The sequence below is a fragment of the Microtus oregoni genome, unplaced genomic scaffold (genome assembly GCF_018167655.1).
Source record: "Microtus oregoni isolate MIOR12 unplaced genomic scaffold, Mior012 000083F_ref0000379, whole genome shotgun sequence".
In the NCBI taxonomy this organism is placed as follows: Eukaryota; Metazoa; Chordata; class Mammalia; order Rodentia; family Cricetidae; genus Microtus; species Microtus oregoni.
Window position 1 is genome coordinate 382,248 of NW_024544543.1, and position 12,126 is coordinate 394,373.

At 36.8% G+C, this 12,126-nt stretch overlaps 1 protein-coding gene across 4 annotated transcripts in view; it reads left to right on the plus strand.

Annotated features, from left to right (window-relative positions):
• The window catches only part of LOC121441907 (protein hinderin-like), a 247,357-nt gene that overhangs the window by 5,548 nt on the left and 229,683 nt on the right, over nt 1-12,126 (plus strand). For all 4 annotated transcript variants that reach the window (XM_041643315.1, XM_041643316.1, XM_041643317.1 and 1 more), the window contains exons 2-4: nt 4,770-4,805; nt 5,687-5,823; nt 9,925-10,019. In XM_041643315.1, coding sequence (XP_041499249.1) covers nt 4,770-4,805; nt 5,687-5,823; nt 9,925-10,019 — 268 coding nt within the window. The remainder of the gene's footprint in view (nt 1-4,769; nt 4,806-5,686; nt 5,824-9,924; nt 10,020-12,126) is intronic.

Consider the following 12,126-nt stretch of genomic DNA (forward strand, 5'->3'; position numbering starts at 1 on the left):
CAAAGCATTAGAGAACAGTAAGCAATATTTAGCTTATTTATTTTATTTTTTTAAAAATGTATTTATTTATTATATACACAGTGTTCTGTCTATCTGTATGCTTGCTGGCCAGAAGAGGGCACCAGATCTCATTACAGATGGCTGTGAGCCACCATGTGGTTGCTGGGGATTGAACTCAGGACCTCTGGAAGAGCAGTCAGTGCTCTTAACCTCTGAGCCATCTTTCCAGCCCTACTTAGCTTATTTATTTCACATACTTGTTCCTCTATACCACTTCTGCCCTGACTTCCAATGACTACTTTCTTTCTGGGGATATAGGTAGATTGTTATCATCATCAAGAATATTTTGTAACTTGAAGAAATTCTTGTTTAATTACTTCTAACTAACAAAATATATAAATAATCTGGCATGCAGTTTTAATATATATTTGGTATACCCTTTGTCTGTTTGACCTTTCTAAACAGTATAGCTTTGTTGGGAGAGTTTATATAAGTTAAATATTTGAGTTTTTAATGAGACAATAGGTTGTTTTATGTTATTGGAAGAGACAACTTCCAATGCTATTTTTAAAAATGTTTTTGAAATTAATATTTAGAGTTGTTGGACTCATGCCTCAAAAATAAGTATCAATTTTATTCCTTTTAGATGGCTTAGTAAATACTAGTTATTCTTTTTGTTTGGAAATGCATACAAAATTGAATATACAGCATGAAAATCATCTTTTTTGGTGTTAACATTTTAAAGAGATGGGATAAGGCTATGAATAAATAAAATGCATGCATCTATTAATAGTAGATCCTTCAGAGAAAAATAAAGTAGGAAAAGGCCAAGGATGAGCAGAGGAATCACAGTTGGAGAGAATTGCGCAGTTTAAGTCCCTATGTGGTTAGGCAATGAAGGCCTCAGTCAAACAGTGATATATGGCCAAAGGCTTAAAGATAATGAGTAAGTATGAAGGCTTGGAGGAAAAGCTATGTAGTCAAAGAAACCATAAGTACACCAGCTCTAACATAGGAGCTTTTGTAGTCATTTAACAGATTCATGGATGCTAGGAGTGAATGGTAAGTGTATCAAGAAATGAGGAGAGAGTTAGGGTGGAGGGATCAGTTCTTGAGCATTATAGACCTTGTACATACTTGGATGTTTATTCTAAATAGGAACAACACAAAGTTTTAAAATGTTTATTCTGGCCTCTGTTTAAAAAGTAGAATGTTGCCAGGCAGTGTTGGCTCACATCTTTAATCCCAGCACTCAGGAGGAAGAGGCAGGTGAATCTCTGTGAGTTCAAGGTCAGCCAGAGTGGTCTACAAAGTAAGTTCCAGGACAGGTAGGACTATTTCACAAAAAACCCTGTCTTGAAAAAAACAAAACAAAGCAAAACAAAACACACACACACACACACACACACACAAAATCATCAACAACAAAAAAGTAGAATGTTGATGAGTTCTGATTGGAAATGAGAGAGCAATTTGGAGGCAATGGCTGCAATCCTGGTGAGAGAAATGGTGATTTGGATTTATGTGCCATTGTTTTGCAGAAGTTGTTGGGCTGTAGGTATATGTTAAAAGTTAAGACAACAGAATTTCCCAAATGTGAGATAGGAAATAAAAGTCAAGAATATCTCCACATTTTGGGCAGCTAGGAGTATGGGAAAGCTGATGGGTGGCCTTTGAGATGTAAGTAAGAGCTTCAGTAGTGGATTTAACTGAATCTGGTATCTTTTATGTATCTATCAGTGTTAAATTTAGCAGATATGCTTGATTTAATGATTAATTTGGTAGAAATCAACTTATAGTACTTAAAGATAGGAGAATCAAGATCATCAGTAAAATAAGGGAAGAAAAAAACCCTCTAAATTGGGGGCCCTGGGATCTCCAAAGTGATGAGGAATGGTTAGTCTAGGAGAAGTTGAGGGGAAGGAGCAGGAATTGTTAGGAAAGCAGAGGAATTTATGAGTGTGGTGTCTCACATTCAAATTTTAAGGAGTGGTCATTTATATCAAATGCTACTGATAGATCAAATCCAAAGAAGCTTATGAATTAATTGATAAGTTTACCAATATGGGTTTTAGTTTAGCTTTATTGGATTGGTAGAATCAAAGCTTGATTGAATAGGTTCATGACTAATTAGGAGGGGAGGAATTGGAGACTGTGGATGTCTCTTCTGAGAAGTTTGGCTGTAAAGGGGTATGTAGTACAGTAGTTGGAGGGGATGCAGGGTTAAGGAATTTATTTTCCTTTTTTTAAAAAATTAAAAGAGTAGTACATCTTTAGATACTAGTAGGAATACTTAATAGAAAAAATTATGGTAGCTTAAACAGAAGGAGGATCAAAAACATCAGCAGCAATATCCTTGGGAGAAAAGGGAAAAAGTAATTGTGTGTGTGTGTGTGTGTGTGTGTGTGTGTGTGTGTGTAAGGGCTCCATTTCCTTTAGATCAGTGCATGAACACTTCTTCTGTAGCAAGAAGGGAAAATTGGGAAGGTCTTTACAGTTTGTATTCTTAAGGAAATAGGGAACATTATTAGCTGAGAGTAAGAATGGTAGAAGTGTCAGGATTGAAGAAGGAGGAGAGAGGGGGAATGCTTGTTTGAGCTTCTGAAACTGAGTAGGCTCCCAGTTCTAGACTCAGGTTTTTCTCTTCCAGTTGTGAGCATGCTTTTGGTGAATGACCTAGAAAATATAATGTGTTTTCCAGTACATCTTTGGAGAACACCCTGCATCTAGCTTATAATTAAAAGCACTGCTCTATGGAGCATGTTTTGTAACATTGTCTTGAATTTTTTCCCCTATTTTTGTTTTTGTCAAGTACATTTCAAACATCACACATTTATCAAGTGCCCACTGTGTATAAAGTCTGTGTGTTAATCTTAGAGTATATAAAGTAAAAAAAAAAATGGTTTCTGTTGCTCAGGAGACCATACCATTTCATTTCATAGAGCTATTTGAGATTGGTTATGGTGAAGTCAAAGTTGGTTTCTTTGGAATAGTCGTAATTCTAGTTCTCCAATACTGTCAGACCTCATCCACATTGCTTGATGAAATTGAAAATTTATGAGTGTTTATTATTCAGTGAACGTCTATTTGTAGGTATTTCTTTATTTGAGACAAGGTTTCATGTAGTGGAGGCTGGCTTTGATCTCTTAATCTTCTGCCTTCTTCCCCTGAGTACTGGGATTATAGGTCTGTACTACCACCTAGCCAGTCAACCCAAATCTCAGAGTTGTGATAGCACGTGTACTTGTGCTGCAGAAGAAAACACCCAGTAGCTCAGGCAGTGGGTGGCATCTGAGAGTTCCTGCTTTTCTGTTACTGTGGATGATAGAACTTAGGGCCTTGCTCATGCCAGGTAAGCCTTCTACAGTCCCAGTCCTCACCCAGCTCATATCCCCACCCTCTCCTCCTTGGAGACAGGGTCCTAATTCAGACTGTCCTTAAACTCATTTTGTAGTCCAGGCAGATCTTGGTCTCTACCTGCTCAGCCTCCCTAGTAGCTGGAGTTATAGGCTTGCATCACCAAACCTATCATATTGTTAGGCAATTCTGATAGTGTTCCCTGGAAAAAGATTCCCTTTCTAGGATTGATACTGAGCTAAAATATGTATCTATTTACTTTATTATTAAATTATAATTTTATACATATACAGCGTGTATTTTGGTGCTTCTCCTGCCCCCAACTCCTCCTCCCTATAAAATCTGTTTCCCCTGTTCAGTAGGTTGGGTTCTTTTAGTAGCCCATAGAGCTTAATCTGGACCTTCTGTATGATCCTGACTTCGGAATTAACCTTCATGTTGACCTTATAGATATGTTATGGAACCCGCTATACCATTTTTTCACACAACTGTGGTTAATAACTGTGGTGTCTAGAAATCTTTTTATAAACTAAAAAATTGAAATTTCCTAGATAGTTTGGATAGAAAATTGTTTATATGCTTCTTGCCTGGAATGTTATCAAATTGTAGGTTTATATAGGTGTATCTGGATTTAGGCAGAGTTCCTGATAGGATCCTCTAGAAAGAAAGCTTTTTTGTGATGTTTCTTTTTCTCTAGCAAATGTATATATTTATAAACATATACATATATACATATATGTATATACACATCTGTAGCAAATATATGTGTATATACATTTGCATGCACATGAAAATATATACTCATATATATACATATTTGCAACAGAAAACAAACTATCAGAAGAAAAGTTTATATATGTATATATAAACATATATATTTGCTATAGGCCTTTTGAAATTCAAAATAGTTCTTTTTTTGTTCTAAAATTTTTCCCATGTCTTCTATAGTAGGGCTTCTTGGGACATTTCCCGAATGTATTACAGAAGAATAAATACTGCCTTTGTGTTTGCATGGTTGATTTGCCCTGAAACATTGTTTGATCTTCACAGCTAATGCCTGTCTTGGAATTATTTATTCTTTCTGCCTAAAATAACTGTCAGTTCCTCAGTGGTGCTTAACTCCCTTTTTCATAAAAGGAAAACAACATAATAGCAAAACATATATCCCAAAAGTATCCTATTTGGGAATAGGTGTGAAGGAAAGATGCATGAACCATGGCTTCCAGTGTCTTCTCTACACATACGGTTATGACTATCCAAAGTTGAACTTTTATGAAATACTCATTATTTTTCTAGTTTTCTTTTTAAGTAAGTTATAACTTCTCAGTTCAAAATAGATGAAGATTTATTACAGATATGCATGGATATTTCATGATGTTTTAAAGTATTTTCCTTCATGTTCTCCTCCCTAGTTTCTGATGAAGAACAATCAGTAGTTTATGTTCCAGGTATGACATCTACATTAAAGTTCTTGAAACTTCCCTTGTTTCTTAATTGTTAGGAGAAAATTAAATATTGGGATAACAACCTTGTATGTGCAATTGGATATGGAACAATTCATTTCTATATAATTAAAAACAAATTTAAAAAACAAGTGTTAGTGAATATTTGACTATAACTTCTTAAGATTTGAATATTGGTTTTCACTAGCCGGGCGGTGGTGCCGCATGCCTTTAATCCCAGCACTTGGGAGGCAGAGGCAGGCAGATCTCTGTGAGTTCGAGACCAGCCTGGTCTACAAGAGCTAGTTCCAGGACAGGCTCCAAAACCACAGAGAAACCCTGTCTCGAAAAACCAAAAAGAAAAAAAAAGATTTGAATATTGGTTCTTTTTAGGGTCTGGCTGGGCAAGTCAGCATTTATGGTTTATACAATGTGTCATTTATTAAAGAAAAAGATTCTTTTTGAAAATTTACATCTCATATCTCAAAAGAAAATATGAAAATTTGGTCCAGATTAAATACAAGTCTTTATGCTCACTGATTGTTCAGTTGGATGAGTAATCAAGCAGAATCATTGAAGGTACTCAGGGTAAAAACCGTCTGGTTCCTTGATGTCCCATGTCATCTCAGTATGTTGTAACTTATTGCTTTTAATGTGATCTAAAAATCCTTCCAGTACCTAACTGAATTACTGAATTTTCTATAAGTAACCTTTTGTGATTGTGTGCACACAAGCACACACACACGTGCGCTTTAAATTGAAATTTATAAATTTTTTCTCATCAGGTCCCATAAAGTACATGATACCAAGAGAGGGTTAATGGGGAATGTGGGGAAGCTGAAAAGATTAAGATCAAATCTGAAGTCTTGTTTAATGAACATTCTTAGGAATATCCACAGAAGGAAATACAAGATCAAGACTCAAGTTGATAAATCCAAAAGTTGATGTTAAAGTTAAGGCTTCCAGGGTGACTGATGCTTCCATGGAATCTTTAAAAGGTGCAGGAGATTTGGTAGCTGAACAGGTCAGTGATCTTTTTTTATATTTATTTTTCTGTGTGTGTGTGTACATATACGTGTGCATGAGTTGGGGTGGGGGGTAGTGGTGGGTGTGAACATGTGTACATGTGTGTGTGCATGTGTGGAAACCAAAGTTAGGTACCCTCCTCATCCTCTACCCCTCTAACACTCCTTTGTTGGTTTTTTGGGGGTGGAGTGAGATGAGGTGGGGTGGAATGGGGTTGTCTTTTGTTTATAACACAGGTCTCTTACTGAACCCAGTGCTCGCCCTGGTCAGTCTCCATCCTTTACAGCCCCCTTTAGTTGCAAAGTTACAGGCAAGTGCTACTCTGTCCTCATTTGAACTCAGATGCTCATGCTTAAGATACAAGCACTTTACTGACTAAGCCGTCTCCTGAGCTTGTTGGTTTTTATACATAATGCTCAATAAGACTCAAAAACCTTTAAAAGATGGCCTGTAGAAGACACAAACCTTTTGTGGCCCTTGATAGTGCTAAGTATCAACATAAAGTATCTGGACTTCTTGAGAGTTTTGCTCTAAAATGTATAACAGATGTGCTCTAAGTCTTTGCCAAGAAAATATATTATCTTACTGTGTCTCAAAAGGTTTAAATTTTCCATGTTCCTCTTTTCTGGCATTCATGAGTAAGTTAAATTCACTATTTTTATGGTTAGGTATTGTTTGTGTTTTTATTTCTCAAAATTTATTAGTTGATGGATGATATTTTCATATTAGAATGAAGCTTACATTAGGAAAATCAGTCTGCATTTTTATGACTTTGACTTAGAAAATAATGTCATTAAAATTTTTTAGAGTTTGTTTTGTTCTGTATTTTAGAATAACAAAGCTAAACATTTTTGCTTTGTTTTGTTTTGAACCAGTGTCTCAAATATATGAATTAGGCTTTGAATTTGTTGTGTAACTGAGTCTGATCTTGAGCTCATTATTTTCTAGCCTCTGCCCCCCCCAATACTGGGATTGCAGTAAAACTCTGGATGTATCACAGATTTATTTTATTTTATGTGTGTGAGTGTTTTGCCTGCACATATGTTTGACTAGTGCAAAGGAGCCCAGAAGAGGACATGGGATCCATTGGAACTGGAGTTACAGATGGTTGTGAGTCATCCTGTGTGTGGCGGGAATTGATCCCAGGTCTTCTGCAAGAACACAAAGCATTCTTAACCATTGACCCATCTCTCCAGCTCATCTTTCTTTATTATTCTTTTATTTTTTGTCATCTTTTTTGCATATACATATGTTGTGCCTATCCATGTATTCATATTTGTGTGTATGAAGGCCTGAACTTGACACCAAGTTTCTTCCTCAGTTCCTCTCTACTTTGTTTTTGAGGCAGGATATTATGTTGAACCCAGATATAGCCAAATCTGGCTTAATCTAGCTAGCCAGTTTTCTCAGGGGATCCTCTGTCTTTGCTTCCCAACTGCTGGGAATAGAGGTGGCCACCATTGCCTGCCTAGTTATGTGACTTGGGGGCTCCTGACTTTTACAGTGCCAACATTCTTTGTCTACTGAACTACTTCCCCTGCCAACAGTTCTTGCTTTTTATAGACCATTGACTAGTTTTGCCCTTTTCTTTGTCTTCATAATGGTATCTGCACATTCCTTTGGCGTATGTCTTTTTCCACTTGTCTTAACTGCTGTATTTCAAATGAAATTCACTTTATTGTAATGCTATAACTATTGTTAAATTTTCTTTCCTCAATCAAAGTTTAACATTAGTGTTTGTAATCTTGGGTTCATGGGCGGAATCTTCTTTCTTATGGTGTGTGACATTTTCTGGGGGGAAATTGATCAATCTGTTATCTATCCTAGATAAGACAAGACCAACAGACTCAGTCTAGCTTGGTGAATCAGTGAGTTTACTGGGATGACTTACAAGAGCATGCAAAATTCCAAGGCAGCTATATCACCAAAATGTACCTCACTATGGGTGACAACTCAGAACAGTTATGCCCTGGAGGTCCCTCCTCAACTTGTAGGCAGCAGCTCTCTCCTCAGGTACTGTGTCCTGCTCTTAGAATTTTGGGAGCAGTAGGACTTTGTGAGGTGCACTTCCTGAGCCTTGGAAGCTTCTTCAGTCCCTCAAAAATAGGGCTTCATTTTGAAGGAGGCAGCTATACAACAGCTTGTTTTGTAAATACAATTTTTTTTAACCCCTGGGTAGGCTTATGTTTTGAGGTATTGTCTATGACTGCTTTTGTAGAATCACAGAGTAGCTATAGTGACTATTACCCCCCAAAGCCCAAAATAGCCCAAACATTTATGGTCAGACTAGTTGGAGAAAGTGTTTTACAATTCCTAATGTCATGCAGACATTTTTGATATGTATTACTAATGATTGTCTGGCAGTGAACAGGATTTGGTGGTGAACAATGTATCTTTTCAGATGGCTTTAGGAGTAGAAATGGTGCATTGCCGTGTTTCTGCTGTTAGTTGATGCTGGTATGAGCACTGCAGCGCACCCAGAAAGGCATAAATGAAAGCCATTAGCTAGTTACGCTTCTTCCAGCTGTCGTATTGTTTCATTTGCATAGTTTCCTATTTTATTCTGTAGCTGTGTTTAAACACTCTGACCAAAAGCAACGTGGGGAAGAAATGGCTTATTTAGCACACACTTCCAGGTCATAGTCCCAAAAAAGGGAAAACAGAACAGGAAGTTAAGCAGGAACTTCAAGCAGAGTCTGTGGAGGAATACCACTTACTGACTTGGTTCTTTGACTTACAGACCAAAATAATCCATCTCAATTATGCAACTTTACCCCTGTGGTATGAAAATAATCTTAGGGACTCTGTAAATGATTTACTTAGTGGGTTTTTGTTGTTTTTTTAAAATAAATTTTCATTTACAAACATATATAGTAAGCTAATTTTGTCTTTCAGGTGTTAGTTTTCAGAACCCTGTCCTACATAAAGCAGTGTATTTTTATTTTTCAGCAATGTTTGGTTTTATATGTTTGGAACTTTATATAAACACCCATACAATATCTATTATAGAATTAAGTGTTTTGCTTTTCAGTCTATTCGTGAGAATCCTTGATGCTGTATATGGAACTTTTAAACTTCTCTTACCGATGTAAAGTTTCTTTTACTAACATGTCACCACTTGTTCAATCATTTTAACCAGGAAACTTAACTGGAGAGATGGCCAGCGTTTCAGAGCACTGGCTGCTATTTCAGAGGTCCCAGTTTCAAATCTCAGTAACCACATGGTGAATAACGACTACCTGTAACTATGTGTAGCACCAAGAATTCTGGGTTCTCCAGTGATTCCTTGAATTTCATGGGTTTAAAGACCCCTCTGAAGTTGTTACAGTACTGGAGAAAACCCACTCTACTACAAAAACCACAGTAGCATTGTTGTACGGAGGGTTGCTTGTTGGTTCCCAGCTGCCCAGCCACAAAATAACCATTCAGAAAACCATATTATTTGTAATACTGTTTGGCCAATAGCTTAAGCATATTTCTGGATAAAATCATATCCTAAACTAACCCATTTCTGTTATTATGGTAATAATGGCTGTGACTTACCTGCAAAAGTTTTCAGCATCTGTCTCAGGCAGAGGACCCATGGCTTCTCCCTAACTCCACCTTCCTCCTCACATTCTATAGGCCAAGCCATTTTTTAATTCATTAACCAATAAAAGAAACATATAGACAGAAGGACCTCCCACATCATAGCATAGTGTTTAAGACCACAGCCCATCTTTGTACCCCATTCTGCTATGTGGCTGTTATAACCTTGGCCAATCTGGATACTCTTAAAGAACTGAAACAATGCCTGCCTAATTGCACTGCTATTAAAATAATATGAAATAACAGGTAAAAAATACTTATCACATTCTTAGCATGTGATAAACACTAGGGGTAAATTCCAAGTCTTCTTAGATCTGTCCCTTCCGAATTCTGATTTTTTAAAGATCTACAGCTACTGTCTCCTAGAATGCCTTCATGTCTTAAAACAGTCTTGACTACAGTGTCAGATATTCTCAGTGTCTTCCAATGTCACCCGAGCATTCTTTCTCAAAAAGTACTTAACAATTGTTTTTAGTAAAAAAAAAAAATAACAAGAAGTGTTTTATTCTAGGATTTCTGCAAGGAAGGAATGAAGAGTGCATCACTGAAAGATTTATGTCTTGAAGACAAAAGACGCATTGCCAACTTAATTAAAGAACTGGCCAGGTGAGACAAAACCTTATATTAGATGCATCTATAGATGAGACAGCTCATTTTAAGAGTAGAATATTGCTAATACATTTGATGTCTATGGTGTTTTGAATAAGATCATAGATTCAAATGCTTGGTCACCAGGAAGTGATTTTGTTTGAAGGGATTAGGAGGTGTGGCCTTGTTGGAGAAAGAGTGTCACTGGAGCTGGACTTTGGTGTTTCAGAAGTTCAAGCCAGGTCTGGAGGCTGTCTCTCTTTTTCCTTCCTGCAGATCTGGGTGTGGAACTCTCAGATCCTTCTCTAGTACCATGTCTGCCCATGTGTTGTCATGCTGAGAATGGACTATACCTCTGAAACTATAAGCAAGCCCCATTAATTAAATGCTTTCCCTTTTAAGATATCCTATGGTCATGGTTCTTTTCATAGCAGTAGAGCACTGACTAAGACAATGTGTCATTGTTGCCATTTGTCTTATGGAAATAGACTTTTAAAAAAAGATTTTGTATTGCCCAAACAGTCACCTTCAAGTGATTATTCCCAATGACCTAACACCTCACAAAGGCCTCACATTATAAAATTACTGCCACTTTCTACTAGTAACGTAAGTTGGGGACCACATCTTTAACATATGGGACTTTGGACAATGAATCTTAAAACCATAGTGTTATTGTAGGGGAGATTCACTGGAACTATTTAATGTACCTTTGCTCCGAAATTATCACCACTATAGTAAGGTACATCTAAGGAGTGTGTCTCCATCCTATATTGCATGATACTCTAATGGCTACATTATATTTCCCAAAGTGGTTTTATCTTCATTATCACATTAGAATTCTTATTGAAGAATGAGTTTTTCCTTGCCCTATTTATGTCAGTACTTAATTTCTTATTAGTATCAGACTCGATAAACTTTGTATTTTATTATAATATAGAATTCTAGGAATCATAGAAATAAATGAAGTAGAAAGATGATCTTTTTATTTCTTAAAAAAGAATAACTTTTTATTCTAAGATGACTGTAGATTTTATTGGAGTTGTTATAAATATGTAGAGAACTTATCCACCCTTTACCCAGTGTCCAGTGATGGTAACATTTTGATTAACCACAGTACAGTATTACAACTAGAAAACTGACATTCACAGAATTTGTCTCTTACGTACTACCAGTCTTCATTGTAAATTTATCCACAATCACTATAGTCAAAATTCTAAATAGTTCTGTTGTAAGGATTGTTTTGTTTTGAGTTTTGAGGTGGTGGGAATTGACTAGGGCCTTGTACACATAGGGAAGTGTTATACCACTTTAATTGCTCTTAAAAATCTTTGCTTATGTGCATGTGTATGTAGGTATACTTGGAAGCTGGAAAAGAATGTTGGGTTCCCTCGACCTGCAGTCACAGGTGGTTGTTCTTGATGAATGTCCAAGAGGGCTTAAAAAACACCTGTAATTTTAACTCTTTTAGTTTGCAGTGAGGACCTCTTTTTCTTTGTTTTGTTTTCTTGGTGTCTTTCTTTAGTCCTTTTGGATGTAACATTTCATCCAAATTTTTGTTGTTACTCCTTTACTGAAGACAAACTTGCCTCAGCCTGCTAGAACTGGTTAAGACACAAGCTATTCAGCCCACCAGTCCTTCTCTGTATACCTTCTTTTCCCTGTTTATTCACAGATCAGTCCCCGCTACTCTCTGCCTTTGTTTTCCTGTCTCCCCTCTGGTTTTCTTCATGTTGGCCTTTTCTTTATATTTGAATGTTTTCTTTCCTCTGCGTGGGCCTTGATTTCATGCCAGAGCATCCCTTGTTGTATGTATCCTCTTCATTCACCACACACTCTGTCACTGTATGCCCATGCCTTCTTGATGATAACTTTGTTCTTTTTACCTGGGTTTTGATACCCCATACAGGGCTGCTGACTGAGTGTTTGTCCTTCTTAGCTTTTTATGGTTTGATAACCTGTTTAAGGTTAATTTGATATGAATACTGTGTTGATTCCTTATTGACTTTGTTTGTCAGCAACTGCCTCCAAATACTGCATAGATCTCCCATCATGCTTGGGATCTGAGTCTCCATGCTACACCACCACTATCTCCTAGTTCATTTCACCTTACTTAGGTCCTATTGTA